Below are 15842 nucleotides of genomic sequence, written 5' to 3'. Positions count from 1 at the left end.
CCTTTCCTGAGGGAAGGCTGAGAGAGTTGGGGCTGTTCAGCCTGGACAGGGCTGTGGGGAGATCTTATTGCAGCCTTTCATACTTAAAGGGGGCCAATAAGAAAGATGGGGACGGGCTTTTTAGCAGGGCCTGTTGCAATAGGATAAGGGGTAATTGTTTTAAACTAAAAGAGGGTAGATTCAGACTAGATACAAGGACAAAATCTTTCTCAGTGAGGGCAGTAAAGCACTGGAAGAGGTTGCCTGGAGAGGTGGCAAATGCTCCATCCCTGGAAACATTGAAGGTCAGGTGGGATGGGGCTCTGAGCAACCTGATCTAGTGGTAGATGTCCCTGCTTGTTGCAGGGGGGTTGGACTAGATGACCTTTAAAGGTCCCTTTCAACCTCAGCTCTTCTATGATTCTAAAAATTGCCATAAACACATATGTAAAATAACAGATGATAAGTTGCACCTTTTTTGTAAGGTAGGCTTCTTTCATTGTAAGACATTCTGAAACTAGAAGGTGTCATTCTGAGGCAATAAAATGGGACTTCCTGCTATGATAAAATTAGACCCAAGATTTTTACAGGTTTTGAGAAGGCTGTAGATACTTATCTGTGCAAATTAATAAAATCAGGTACTACACTTCTGCAAACTGTTATTATAAATAACTTTCAATATAATATACCTAGTTTTTAATATTGGCAGTACTCTTCAAGTGGAAAAATTCACTTAGGCTTACTATACTAACCTGCAGGCTAATGGTTTTGAGAAAGAAGGCTTTGTTACTTGTGAATGAACAAACTTGATACTGATTTCATTAAAAGCCTGAAAATCGATACCACTCTTAAGAGTCACTTTTCAGAGTGGAACTGCACTTTATACTGCTCTAGCAGCTTTTTTTTTCCTAGTGATTTGGGGACTTCTGTAGGTTTTGCAGTCTTTACTTTGAAACAGATATTTTTTACATCTCGAAGATGGAGAGACTGACATAAGAGAGGTTAAGCAGGTTGCCTAAGCTCAAACTGGACAGTAGGAACACTTAAAGTTAGCATGGTTCAGTGTTAGCTTTGGATTAATTGTACCATTTACAGAAGATAAAAATGAGAATTTAATCACTTCTGGTTAGTTGTTTTGTGAAATTTCTTTTTTACTATAGGGAAACAAAAATTTGTAGCAATAGAAGCTACTGGATTTGATTTGTAATTAATTACTTGTATAAAGTTAGTGTGGGTAGGCTGATTGGTAGGTTAAAATCTTTTTTTGTAGTGTTGCAATAGATTAAGATCAAGGAATCTTTGACTGCCTAGCAGCATTACTTACTATGGAGCTATTCTTAGTCTCAGGATCCCCTAAAGATGTAAAATGTGAATGTTTTCTTGTGACCTGCATGTTGATAGTGTAAGAAGTACCAGTTTTTCGACAATGGTGTTCACATTAGTGACGCTTGAAGACTTAGAATTTCTTTTTAGTAATTCAAGACTTTGAATAGGTATTTGTTCTAAGAAGTAAGTCTTAGCTTTTTTTATAATAATGAGATGTTCCAGGTAGGAAATCAAGGGAGAATGGGACATCTGTTTTAAGTGTTACTTAGTTGTACTGGTAGCAATGGCCTTAAGATGGCCATGTCCATAGACTAAGGCTGAGCCATGAGATAGCCAGTGTGATGCAGATTTCTTTTTGTCATGTAACATGGCAAAGCTCAGTCATCCCTTCGTCAGTTTGCTGTGTAACTTTGCACTTGTCAGGTAGGTGGGCTGCTACATGTGAAGTTTGAATGCTTTCTGCTTTTTCATCCCTTTGTAGCAAGTGATGAAACATGCAAATCAGTAAATGTATTGAATGTTTTTTGTAAGCAAGTCAATTAAGTGTTCCCATCTCCATGTCTTTCATGTGAATCTTTTCCTTTGTATACTTTCCTAGATTATAATATCGCATCTCTCAAGTTGTTCAGTGTACAGTGCACTCTGCTGTCTTAATCTTTTTAGAGATGCTTCTTGCAAAATCTACTTTCCTTTCTTGCGTATCAGGGTCAGCAAATCCTTAGATTTCAGTCAGTAAGCAAGTTAAAGTTGGAGGGAGGAAAAGTATCTGCCTGTAGAATTGAAATTATCTTGCTATTGAAGATCCTGTTAATTTAATTGCCTTTTCTGCTTCAGAGCAGCTCACCTGCGTATCCTTTTGGAGAGCAGAAACTGTAATGGAGAAAATTTTAGACCTGTGCATGCAGGTTTGGGAGGACTTGTGTTTTCCTTTCCGAAGGGGCCATTATACTTCTGGCGCAGCTGCTTGTCCCGTGCATTTAGGTATGACCAGTTAAATACCTGTGAAAAAATGGTGCTGTTCTGCAGAAGAATTACCTCAAGTTCATAAACAGGCTGTGATCTGTCTTATTAAGCTGCCAAAAGCCAATTGGATAATAAAATTGTAAAGCAATTTTAACTGTTTTTTTCCTTCCCGTTCTTGAAGTTGGCAGTCCTGCCTTGAACCTTTCCTAGTTTGGTTTGTCCATGCAGTGTTACTGAAGTTTGGAAGAAAAAAGGTCAAGAAGAATATAACTAGCTATAATAGTCACAACTGCAAGTTGCAGAAGATCTGTCACTTCATCTTGGGATGTTTAACGTGATTTTTGGAAGTGTTGCAGAACTCTATCTCACTTTGCAATCTGCAAACCAAAAGAAAAAATGAATGCCAGGATAGATGAGATGAATTAAATCATTCCATTCAGGTTTCAAATGTGAAAGACTTAACGTCTTTACTGTATCCTTAAATGGTGTTTAAGAATGTAATGAAGTTGAAAATATGTGCCAAAACTGTGTGAAATTGAGAATATACCGATAACTGCTACACATAAGAAGAGAAAGCATGAAAGTTAGCATGTTTCCTTTAAAATTGGAGAATTGAGGAGTCTGTTTTGGGGAGATACATGATTAAAGTTTTTTTTTTCTTACCTTTGAACTTCTGTTTGTGCAGTGGGAGCTGGTCTGTACCGAAAATGCCACCTTCCTGAGTTTGTATCTAAATGGACCTTTTTTTTTAAATTGCAGAATGGTCTCTGTCAAGCAGCAGTCAGTTTTCAATCATATATACCTATGTTATCTGCAACTGCAAAATAAGAGGTTTGTCAGAATGTCTCGTTTATTGTAATATTATTCTTTTGCAGTTGTTGGAAATCTGTATTGAAACCTCTTAGAACATTAGAATTTCAGCTCTTCAAGAACAGGTCATCCTTCTGCTTTTTAAAAAGCCACCATATTAAAAACCCACAACATTCTTTCTGAACCTAGAGGTACAACATTAGGTCTTTAGCACTTGCAGTATTTCAAACCTACCGACAACTCCATTCCTGGTGTTTAGACCATTTGGAATGGAGACGTTTTTAAAGGATTGTATCAATTTGATCTAGCTGATTAGGGAAGATGTACGCAACAGCAGAAACAGAACTTGAAATGTCAGTGTAAGACAGAATTTCAAAAGGAGGCCAGAAGAGAGAAATTGTCAAGGAGACTGTTCTCTTCCCCGTTTTTGCAGCATCTAGGAGACTGGATAAGAAAGAATGAAGGCTTTTCAGTTCACCAAGGAGGAGATAAGTACACAGAGGAGAGGAGCTAGGAAGCTCCTCTCTAGAAAGTTTTATACTGGTGATTAAAGACTGACCTTAGTTCGCTATGTAAGATGGAGTTGAGAGAAGGACCTAAGGACAGTCCTTGCACTGAAAGGTCAGGATCCTCACCTCGAACTCACTGCAGCTTTAAGCTTTCACCCGCTGCCCCCGCTCCCCATTATGTTAGGTATACTCTAATTATGGTGACCACTCAGGTTAATAGATGTCAGGTAAAACTTTCAGATAGTCTATACTTAACTCCTTTCATTCAAGAGTTTTGTATTAATGGATTAAAGACAAGCTCCGTTACCAACTCCAGGAGCAGTACTTCAGACAGTACTCAAGGTACCATCGGTAAGATGTAATAGCAAATTAAAAAGAATTTGAAAATGCTACTCTCAGAGGTTACTCTTCTTTCTGGAGTGGCTTGTACTCCGGTAGTAGAGACACTTTTTAATAAAAATAAACAAAGTCATTTTGGATATACTATATACCCACATTTTGTTTACTTCATTTCTTAAATTTTTATGCGAAATACTTGTTAACACATATGAGATATTTATTAGTTTTTTCAAATCATTGCAATTCATTTCAAAAGGCTTAATCTTGGGAGTATAATGAATTACTACAGACACATTTCAGTGTTCCAGTTCTGCATAATTCTAGATGTTGCTTTAGGCAAAAGCCTTGCGCCTTGGTGGACTATAAAGTCTGGATGCGCAGCCACTTCTAACAGCTTTGGACTTTTTATTGGTAATTACACAGATGGTGAAGAGTGTTTTGCTACAGAGATGTTTTTAGAGAAAAAATAGTTTGCAAAAATAATTTATGCAGTGAATAACATTCAGTGTCTCTTTTCTCTAAATGCGTCTTCACTAAGATGTGGTATTGCATTATTTTAATGTTCTTTGAAATGGTGTCTAATGATTTTCATTTTTGCTAGTCTAAAGGAAAGTGTTATTTGTTGACTTTTCAAAATTTTAAGCCACTTTTTGAATTACTGCCACGTTTTACCATTTAGTTTTTAATGGAATATGTCCTGCCATTCAGATTCATTGTAGAATTCATTGTCTCGTATGTCACAGGCCCCTTCCTTATGTGTGGGGATATAGAGGATGCTCTAACACGATATGTTAGTGTGTAATAAAGACGATATCCTGTTGTATTGTACTAACCCATCTAGAAAATAGTCTGATAGGGAAACTTTTCAATTCATAATGTGAAATTCCCAGGATTGCTAGACTGAGTACAAAGGTGCAGTGGGGATTCCTGTTGGTGTACTTAACACCAGGAGTCTTTGGCTGTGCTGCATCACATTGCAAATGAATGTTCTACCTTCTCTCGTCCTCTGAGGCTGAGTGTCTTTTGATCTTTACTGTAGATGCTGTTAGAATATTACTGGAACAATCAATTGTTGAAGTTGATATAATTGCTAGTAGTCGCATTTGATTAGTATCTCTGAATAGTTTTGGTCATACATGACTGCATAGGTCGCGTAGATCTGAGACTTAATGCAGCTGGTACTAGGATTTTAGGGGCTGGTATTACTGTAATCATTTAATTGACTTGGTTATCACACTGATAAACTGAAGAAAATTGTTGACAAGAAAATAGGAAATGCTGTCCTTTTGGTAAGGCTAACGGAAAATAAAGATTATTATGTTTTTCTGCTATATACTATTAACTTCTAGTTAAAACTTGAGAATTTCTAAAGAGAATTCACAGGATGAGCAGTTAAGCAGACTAAATGTGCTGATATGCTGTCAGACTGGTTTTTTAGTAGTTAAGCTTTAGGTACTTTAGATTTAAAAAAAAAAATCATTGAGAGATTGACACTAATGTAATTTGCATAGGTATCTTGAAACTGCTGTAGAGAACCACCAATGTTTCTTGCTACAGCTTTTTATACCTTGGTCTTCTGCTGCTCCCTTCACCCTCATAAATGTGTTATGGCAGAGTTAGGAGTCAGGTTGAAGATATAATTTGTTTTATATTTTGGAGAGGGGGAGGGAAGCTGCTTTTGGCAACTGAAAAATTGAACTGGTGTTCAAGATCATTCTGGATAACAAAGACTGGCTTTCAGAAATAACTTTGTGGACAGGCCAAACAGAAGTTCTGATTTTCCTCTGACATTGCACATTGTAGAAGTGCTAATGTCATGGAAAATGTATTAAAAAATTAGCTATAGGAATACATTTATTATTGACTGAATTAAACAGCTGTTACTTTTGCATCAAATGCAATTTTAAAGAGTAGGTACTGAAAATAATTATTCCTAACATAAATCTTACTACCTTTGACTAGTGCACGTGTAAGTATAAGGAATTTTTTGAGGTTAACTACCTGGTTTCTCTTCATTGAGAGTTAGGAGGAGGAGGAGATCTTATGGAGTTGGAACCTAGCTTAGTTTTTCTTTTATACTTAGTTATACTTAGTATAACTTTGAGGGGTTGATAAAACACACATTCACAAATCTCCTATTTATAATCCTTTTGATTAAACTCCAAACTGATTGCTGCTTATCCTGTGCTTTTGTGGGTCTTCTGTTCCAATTCATTCAGCCTGATTTTTGTTTAGAACCCTAGCACCTCAACATGTTTTTACATAGTTGTCATTTGATGCTTGCTGATCAGATACCTGCTGCTTGGAATCATGATAGTGTTTCTGATGGGAAAAGAGATTTTGTATGCGTGTGTGTTTCAGCTCATCAGGCTGTGTAAATACGTGTTTATATCCTGGGTTAACAGGTTCTGAATTAATCACCTGTTACATCTTGGAAGAGAGTATCCATATGTTATGACTTGTTTGTCTGGAAGTTTTATTTTTTTTGGTTAGTTTTGGTTGTTTTTAACTCAGGGAAGCAACTTTTTCTAGAATTGTAGCAAGGACCTGGGACTAGAACTCCTGAATTCCAGTGAGATGAACAATAACTCATTTTGGGCAGCAGCTTAACCTCTCTGTCTCAGTCTCTGCATCCATCAAATAAGAATGTTAAATCTGAACAATCTTACAAATATGAATACCCTTCAGAACATACAGAAGTTAAATTGGTACATATGCTGTGTATATTTTTGAATGAGTTGTTCACTGCAGTTACTGGATGGGCAGCTCGAGACAATGAAAAACTTCTAGTTCAGCTTTCGATATTTTACTTTTCTAAAATGAAATCTTAAGGCATTTCTTCTGCCTTTGGAGAGACTTACCTATTTTCCACTATAATTGCCAGCAAGTGTCAGACAGTGCCAATTACCTCAGGAGCTTTAGTGGCCCAGCAAAGCTACCTGCTGGTGACTGTGACTAACAACTTGTGTGTGTGAATGCTCCATCAATGTAAGGCTAACAACTTGTGACTTGTCAGAAATAGAAGTGCTGTCTAGTAGGAGATGTGAAAGACTCCTTTTTCCAGTTTTACAACTGTTATTGGTACTAGAGATCAGACTTGAGAATCTTCCATACATATTTTTTTTGTCTAATACTTCTACAGTCGTGAACTGGTTACAAAACTAGACTTTTTTTAACCAGTGAATTATTTATTCAAACAGATGAAATCTATTTATTAATGTGTTCATCAGAGATCCATTTTGCATAAATTGTAACATTTTCACCAAACAGTAACATCTTTTAAGTATAACTTGCATTCTGGGATTTATATTCTTGTGTCTCTTTATTAATGTCTGCCTAAGTTGATTACATTTCTTCTTTTTTTTTAAGGTAAAGTGCAAGTTAAGAGTTCAGACATACAAGTTGGAGACCTCATCATAGTGGAAAAGGTTGATACTTTTTAAATACATTTTAGAGACTAAAGATTATTAACATGCTAACTGTCTTCTGAAGAGAAATATATTGAGGTACTTATCTGTGAAGTACTAACTAGCTAGTGTTTTAGTTCAAGTCTTACTTGAGAATCTTCAAGAAAGTATTCTTGGATTAATTACAAGCTTAATTGAATGTAAGCGTTTATGTTTTATAAATTGGTGTATACTTAGATGTTTCTAGTGAAGGAAATACCATTACTGAGTTAAATTCTCTGGCTTGTGCTATGGTAAATGTTCTGAGCTGTCTGATTACTGGTACCTTCCTTCTGATGCTCAAATCAGTGTTTTTCTATGTCTGAAGCCTTCAAGGATAAGTTTTATTTATATATATATAATATATTTCATAGTTATAATATGTACATAGTATTATATTATATATATAATTAAATAAGATAAAAGTTGATATATTTTTCAAAAGGAGAGAAAGCTTTCCAGTTTGGTTGCAAGTGGTGAGTGAGAGCTGTGAGCTTTTTCCCCCTCTGTATTACTGTTATAATAAAGACAGTGTTGCTTACTTCATTTGTCTTTCTGGGATACTAAGAAATTATTGTGACCTTGAAAGTCAATGTAGTTTTCTTGTCAGAGGAAACTATTTTACTAAAGTTCACTCTGGGGTGGTGACTCACTTTCTAGGTGCTAGCAAGTGATTTCCATCACGCTTTGTATGAGAGAGCTAATCCATGGGGATGCTGGAAGGAGGCAGCTTGGGTGGAAGCTCATATCTACAGCTTTGTTTGAAGTGTCGTATGGCAGGTTGCAGCTTGGCAGAATAATCCTTAGTGGAACCTGGTCAGTGATTAGACTTTTCTAAACTCCTCGGTGGTTTTACTCCTATTTAGTGGAGTAAATTACTTCTGATAAAAGAAAATCCTTCAGCAAATGTGCCCTCCTGATACATTTTGTGCTTTCTTATTTGTTAACACCTCTCCTTTTACTTGGAGAATTTGCAGAACTCATACATTCTTAGTGGATAGAGATTATTTCCATTTTTCTCAGCCATATACATAAGAAACGCCTCTTCTGTTTGTTTTGGAAAACTTCTGTTTCCTTCCTTTCTATTTCTTCTGTAGTCCGAAGAAAGAACAATACACTCAAGTCTCATTTAGTTTGCTGCTCTCAGCTTAAAGTATATCTATTTTCATGCGGTTTGTACTATTTTTTGCCATTTTTTTTCTTGCTTTTGTCTTCTATCTCTACCAGATATTTTTTGGGCCTTGTCTGAGAAGCATATACTAGCGTAAAGAAGATTTGCACTAATATGCCTGGCCTTTACATCTGTTTTGCTTTACACCTTGCTGTCTTAGAGTGTAGGTGGAATCAGCTTGCAGCTGCTTACATGCGCCTATTCCAGATCATCTAGGGGACTGAGAATGAGATATTTGCTCTGATTTTCATTAGGAAACTTTTTAGGGCCTTCTTAATCTCTCAGCTTGGAATTAATTGTTATAGGGTGTAGGGAAGACTCTAGTGGCTATGTAGGTAACCTGCTTTCCCTGAAATTTACTGAGATCCATCAGTTGAACTATGCTAGAATTTGGAAAATTTGAATTACTTTGGGGATCAGTCTGTCTTGTATGAGGTAGGTCATTAGCATCTATTTCAGCATTCAGCTACTGGAGAGAGTCCAGCGGAGGGCTACAAGGATGATGAGGGGACTGGAGTATCTCTCCTATGAGGAGAGGCTGAGGGAGCTGGGCTTGTTCAGCCTGAAGAAGAGAAGGCTGCGAGGGGACCTAATACATACTTATAAATATCTGAAGGGTGCGTGTCAGGAGGATGGGGCCAAGGTCTTTTCAGTAGTGCCCAGGGACAGGACAAGGGGCAATGGGCACAAACTGAAGCAGAGGAAGTTCCAGCTGAATGTGAGGAAGAACTTCTTCCCTCTGAGGGTGACGGAGCCCTGGAAGAGGCTGCCCAGGGAGGTGGTGGAGTCTCCTTCTCTGGAGATATTCAAGACCCGCCTGGACAAGGTCCTCTACAGCCTGCTGTAAGTGATCCTGCTTCAGCGGGAGGGTTGGACTAGATGACCCACAGAGGTCCCTTCCAACCCCTACCATTCTGTGATTCTGTGTGATTCTGTGATTATTTGCAGGAACTTACAGATCATATGTTGTGAGTACCTGAGATTTCTAATGAAAAAAAAGTAATGTTTAAGTATTTAAGGAAATAATGAGTTAGAGTTCTTTTTGATGAAAATTTTACTCAGGTTCAGTAAGATACATATAATTGTTTGAGTATTTCAGCTTCAAGCTCCCTTCTGCCCCAGCAGAACTTTCTTTCCTTTTGGCCTAGCTGAGGGTGCCTACAAACTAATGAAATTAAATGTTTTCTGGTTCTGTTGAGAAGTGTCTTTTGTTGGAGCAAGCAGTTTTCAATTTCCAAGTATGAGTCTTAAGCCAAAGAACCAGTCGGGAGTGAAATGTTCAATTGCTCGCTCTGACGGCAAAGGAGCACGTTAACATTGTATTTGACTGGAAGAAGCATCAACAGCATTTCTGCAGCGAAATTAATGACTCCTTTGAGCTGAAGATCCATATGTTAACTAGTGATTGCATCACCAATGCTAACAACTTAAGTGAAAGGCTTTTCTGTATTTAAACCTTTAATATCCTCTGATTATTGTCTTTTTTTTTAAATAAGCTTGATTAATTTCAAAGCAGCTCTAAGTGACTGCAATATGCTTAAAACAGTTTAGTTCCAAGTAATGTATCTGTTGTTTCAACTGAAAATTTTGTAATGCACTAACACTAGGGCAGGAAGAGGCCTGAACAGAAGAAAATATTGCCTGTTTTTAAAGGCTAAAAGACATTCGTATATGTTAGCTAAAAAATGAGCAGACATGCTGCTTCCTAGATGTTCTCCTTGGTATGTGTGAAGATACATTTTTAGTTTCCAGTGGGAGCACAGGTGTGCAACCAATTGAAGGGATGAGTTGATGAGTTCAGATATTGTTATTTAGACACTGTAGATTATTGACAGTTTGGAATATATTTTGGAGATGTGAAGAGGGCATAAAATTTTAACACATTTACTTAGTAACACATTTACTTAATAACACTTAATAATAACAATGCATAACAGTGTTTTAAAACATGGGGAACAGTAATGCTTTGTCTTGAAACTTTGAGATCTTATTTTTGAGCTGTAAAGTGACAAAATTGTTTTTCTTAATCTCGGGTGTTAAACTGAAATTAATCTAATACTTGTAAGGATTGTAGTTAATGCTAGCATGCAGTATTGTACAGCATGCAGATGCGAGAAGACAACTGGGAAGTGCCTCTTCTGTTTACAAGTCAGAAGCAAGCAGGAATATTTTAGTCAATGAGAAAAGTACATGGTTCGTTACATGAATGGAGAAGAAAGAACAGTAAATGCAAAATTCTGAGGGTCGGTAGCTATGGACAGTTGTAGGGGAATTGGAAGACTGACTAGGGAGCTGGAGAAACTTATGTAAATAACAATTTCATGATAACATGAGAAAAAAGTAATTTGAAAGCTATTAGGAATGGTATTTTTCAAGTGAAGATTGTAGCCTGTGTTGCAGGGAAGTATAGGTGTGTTTGTGGGTTTTCTTGTTTTCCAGTCTGGCTAGTATTCCTGGCTGGCATGGAGTTGGCCATGGGAACCCAGAAGCTGGGGAAGTACTTACCTTATATTGACCATTGTCTCGCTGTAGTTAGATCTCTAGGAATGAATCTGTAAGTCTGCAACATAGAAAAACACTCAGAGAAATGGAAGCCCGTCTTTGGAGCTCTAATTCTGCCCAGACTTAAGCAAAACAATGTAGTCAAATCAGTTTCATGACTTATGTATTCAAATTTCAGTATATATCAATAAACATTTCTAGCTTCATCTTCATGGTAATTGAGATTACATGGTTTCTTTGCAGGTTTCTGAATGCTTGAAGTTGTATGTGTTGTCATTTTAACTTGTTCCACTTTGATAAACAGGACATGAGAGGGCTAACATGATTGACATATTGCTGCTGTTTGTCTGTGGCAATGTACAGCAGAACTTAATTTTCTCCATAATGAGGTGTTAAAGATTTTCGTAGCATACTTGCCATCTGTTTCTGCGCAGTCACTCTTCGGTAGTGACTAGGTAGATCTTTGCAGGGGGATCTTTGCTCTCCGGTGTCAGCAGTAATAGTGACAGTGTTTTTTGATATCTAATACTCCTGCAGTACCTTTCTGCAGTATGAAAAACCTGATGGAAACAGAGATGCCAATCTTAAATACTGCTGTGGTTTTGGTTTTGTTATTTTTTGCCTTTTTTTTTTTTTCCCCTGAGGGAGAAAGTAAAGACAAGACAGGCTCTATTCTTCCCTACATGGAAGGATATATTCAGGTATGTCAGTGCAGAAAAGCTTACATTATTTTACAGGAAAGAACAACAAGCAGAGAGAACACATTAAAAAGACACAAAATCAAGATGCATTTTTTCCTAATAAAATGTGAAAATGGTCACATGACTAATTTGATTGCAGTCCATAACTTCCTCAAGGGGGGCGAGGGGGAATGTGTACTGATCTCCTCTCTCTGGTGACCAGCGATAGGACCCGAGGAAATGGAATGAAGCTGCATCAGGGGAAGAACAGGTTTGACATTAGGAAAAGGCTCTTCACTGAGAGGGTGGTTGCTCACTGGAACAGGCTTCTCGGGGAAGCGGTCATAGCACCAAGCCTGTCAGAGTTCAAGGAGTGTCTGGGTGAAGCTCTTCGCCTAATGGCTTTGCTGTAGGTAGTCCTGCAAGGAGCAGGGACTTGGACTCAATCCTTATGGGTCCCTTCCAGCTTGAGATATTCTATGATTCTGCCCGGTTTTGTCAGCCATAAAGACCTGAATCTTGGATCTCAAGTACTAGGTGAATGTTTCCTTTACTGAATGTGAAACATGCGTTCTCCGTGGAAGCTGGTAATGGTTTGTAAAAACCTGATACCTCATTCAGATTATTAGACCTTGTATTTCATTCAGTATTAGATCATTTGACTGCTATTTCTGCAAAATTTTTGGGTGTTGGTCAAGTGTTTTACCTTGTTTACAAGTAACTGGAAGTTTGTAGGTATGAAGCCAGTAACCTGAAACTTGTGCAATGGATTTATGTCAGAGCTGGCAGGCAAGCTGCAAAAATGTATAGCTAATCTGTGTGAAGCTGGATATCTCTTTAATTGTTATTGTCATTTAAGGAAAGATTTATTTAATTTTGAAGTTGCAGTTTCCTTTTCCTCTTTTTTTCTTTCTTCTAATAGGTGCATAATAATTAAGGCTAATGTTTTTACTGCAGTTTTTTCCAAATCTGAATATCAGATATTCTTGGTTGAATCTAGGCTCATGATGGATAATAAATTTTACTACACATTTAATTATTTTCTGTTATAAGGCAAGATTCCAAAAAATGTTGTACTAGCTGCAGTTGCAGGTGAGCAGCCTCTTCAGGGTGAATAGTGCTGACGTACAGACAAGCACATGAATTTTTAACTCTGTGTGCTTTTACAAATAAATGGGAATTGCTGCAAATCAGGAAGTCTCCATACATGAAAATGCATAGTTTCAAGGTATGAGAAGGGTTTTTTCTAACTGCATAGGATTTTTAGGTAAACGAGAACATGTATCTATTTTCTGATGTTTCCCAGCTTACTTGAGATAGTAGCATCCCTGTAGCCCTTCATGGCACTCCTATGCTGAACTTCCCATCAACAGAGAATACAGCTGCAGTTGGTTCCAGTCCCACTTCTGAACTGGTGTCCTTGAGAGGGTGGTACAGGGAGTGGTAAGAGGTACCTGCCTTCCAGAGGTTTAGGAACTTACATCCTCTTATTTTGAAAGCTGAGCCCATTAACACAGAATCTGGCAGTTGACTCTTGACACATCTATTCTGATCACAGTATCCCAAATGGCACTGCTGTGGATGCCTGCTGAGCTTGGGAAGGTTTCTCTGAAGCAATGGAAAACATTGCCTACAGTACCCAGGATGTTTTGTGGTCAGAAATAATATTGCTGTATGAGTGTGGCTTCTCAAGAACTAAGGCAAAGTTAGAGTTCAGCATTATATATGGGGAAAAAGCATCAGCTGCTTCAGTGGTATTGCCTGGTTTAAATACACATTCATTCTCCATTATGAGTGTGACAATGTGAATTTTTTCACTCTGAACTCATTTTTATGGATAGTCAGGCATAGTATTTTGAAGGTCCCACACACTAAGTGTCGTACAAAGCAGGGTTTAATTATCTTGACAAATGTATTTTGAGCTGTTTTGTTGGAGGGGACTGTGAGTGTACATACACCTAAGATTTTTCTTTTGACATGCGGTGATGATTCTGTGATTCTGAAGAAGTGCTGCCTTGAAAAAAGTAAAAGATGGAGGGTTAAAAATGAGAAGCTACGTGTCTGGTTTCGAATCGAACCAGTTTAAGAATGCTGGGTTTCTTTGTGTCCATAGCAGTGTTGTGTTCTTAAATACTGAGATGGAGGACTGGCTTGACTCAGATGAACAAAAATACCCCTCTGTGTTTTGTGTTGATTCTTTTAGGAGGTTTTTGAATGTGTTTTCTGGGGTCTGGGCTATTGCCTAGATTCCTGTTGGGATAAGTACCTTCAAAGCTGCTACATGCTGAATGCACTTGAATTTCATGTAAAGATAATTATGACCCCATTATGGTTTTCTTTGATAGTTACATATTTGTAATAACCCACAGAATTTGTATCTTCCACTTTGATACAGTGAATTAGAGTACTGTGACTAGGATTACCCTTACAAAATTTACTGGCCGGATTCTGTATGCTGCGTTCAGTACGTGAGATGTTCCATTGCTTAATGTCTCGAGTTGAAGTTTTCCGGTTAGCTTGACCCCATCTTCATTGCTGTTTATTCTGTATAAAATAACTAACCAGTTTACTATAGCTGATAGTTTGTGCACAATAGAGCCACAATTGAATTATTAGTGCTGTATTAATTTTGCAGTTTGATGATAATTGAAGTGTGAAATAGGAAATAATTGTGTGGTATTGAAACGCTCATATACTGAACATGCTTCTCAAATTTTTATGTTGAGTAAATTCGGTCAGGTTTTTCAGGCTGAAATGTGAGGTTTGTGAATGCCATGTGGTGGACTTCATTAGCTACATTTATTTTCTTTTCCACTCAGCTGAGCTCTTAAAAAATAAAAGATGAGCCTTATGTATGCAGTGGCTTTCAATGTCATCTAAGTATAAGAGAAAAACTGGAGATTTGTTCTCAAATGGAGGTACCTTCTATGGCAAAAATATTTGTGCATTATATCCTCTTAACAAGAAACCTGAAATGAATATTAAGAAATATTTTTTAGCATACAACTAGTAAAGCCATTGATAATAATCCACTGAGATTTCTTAATTGGTTAAAGATAGTCTGTAAATAAAATGCAAATGAATCTTTCTGTTCAGCTTCAGTATTGAGCAGTACAGCATGTGGCACACTGGACAGAAGTGGTGATGGAAGAAACTGAAATTCAGTGCAGTACCTTTCTCATGGCTCTGCCCATCGTTCACTCTGCTCCCTGTCAGCTTAGTCTGTTGCTTTGTTCCTTTCCAGTCCTGTATCTCTTTCAGGTTTTGACATGTTGGTTATTTTGAGTTCCCCCAGTTTTTCATTCTTAAGCTCTGCATTGGCAGCGTGTAACTGGTGCTGGTAGGTGCCCTATGAACAAGTGGTGGGAGACCTAAGAATAGGGGTGATCAGGCAGCAGGTAGCATTTGTGTGGGATTTTGTTTAATCTGCGAAAGCTTAGATTGGCCTTTCTGTGGCCAACAAAAAATTGAAAACGTGATTTGATACAGCTAGTTCTATGCTTGAAAGGGAAACAGCAGAACAGGTGTACAGATGCCTCTGACTTTGCATATCGCTCCATGTCTTAGATGCTGGGGAAGAAATTCTATTCATTTTTGTCTTTGTAAAGGAGAGGTTTATAGGTAGGGAAAAACATTTTCCTGTTTCACATGACTTACTGTTTCCTCTGTGTGTGTTTGTGTGTGTTGTGAGAGAGGAGAGTAGTTGGTATACATGTTTGCAACTGAAGTGCCAAGATGGATGTTTTAAATTTCACTGGTTTTTCTGTCATATAGGCTTAACTGAGTGTCAGAGTTTTGCTCAGTGGAATTATTTTAAAAAATATTTGTTAGATATTTATATTCTCAAACTACTGTTTTCAGTGAAGAAACATGTGAATCTGTTGTAGTTCTTCAGGTATTTATAATTCACTTATAAAGAGCATCTGAAAGGATTAGCTGTTGTTTGCTTATTGTATAATTTTTCGAAAATATTGATTTCTGAATTGTAAATGCTGAATGTAAAGTACTGTGAGAAATCCTATTTTAATTGAGTTTCAATCCAAGTGTGACCTTTTGGTGATAGATCTTACTGGACATTTGATTGGAATTCACTTTTTCCCCTACTTACAAAAAACAT

General features: G+C 37.4%; 1 protein-coding gene across 5 annotated transcripts in view; it reads left to right on the top strand.

Moving 5' to 3' along the window:
- The window catches only part of ATP9B (ATPase phospholipid transporting 9B (putative)), a 190851-nt gene that overhangs the window by 41512 nt on the left and 133497 nt on the right, over positions 1–15842 (top strand). For all 5 annotated transcript variants that reach the window (XR_012763527.1, XR_012763526.1, XR_012763525.1 and 2 more), the window contains exon 6: positions 7296–7354. Coding sequence is in view for 2 of the 5 variants with exons in the window: in XM_075417049.1 (XP_075273164.1) it covers positions 7296–7354 (59 nt within the window). In the remaining 3 variants the exon portion in view is untranslated. The remainder of the gene's footprint in view (positions 1–7295; positions 7355–15842) is intronic.

The sequence above is a fragment of the Opisthocomus hoazin genome, chromosome 3, assembly GCF_030867145.1.
Source record: "Opisthocomus hoazin isolate bOpiHoa1 chromosome 3, bOpiHoa1.hap1, whole genome shotgun sequence".
Taxonomy (NCBI): domain Eukaryota; kingdom Metazoa; phylum Chordata; class Aves; order Opisthocomiformes; family Opisthocomidae; genus Opisthocomus; species Opisthocomus hoazin.
Note: the sequence above shows the minus strand (reverse complement) of the source record. Positions and strands in the feature narration are given on the sequence as shown.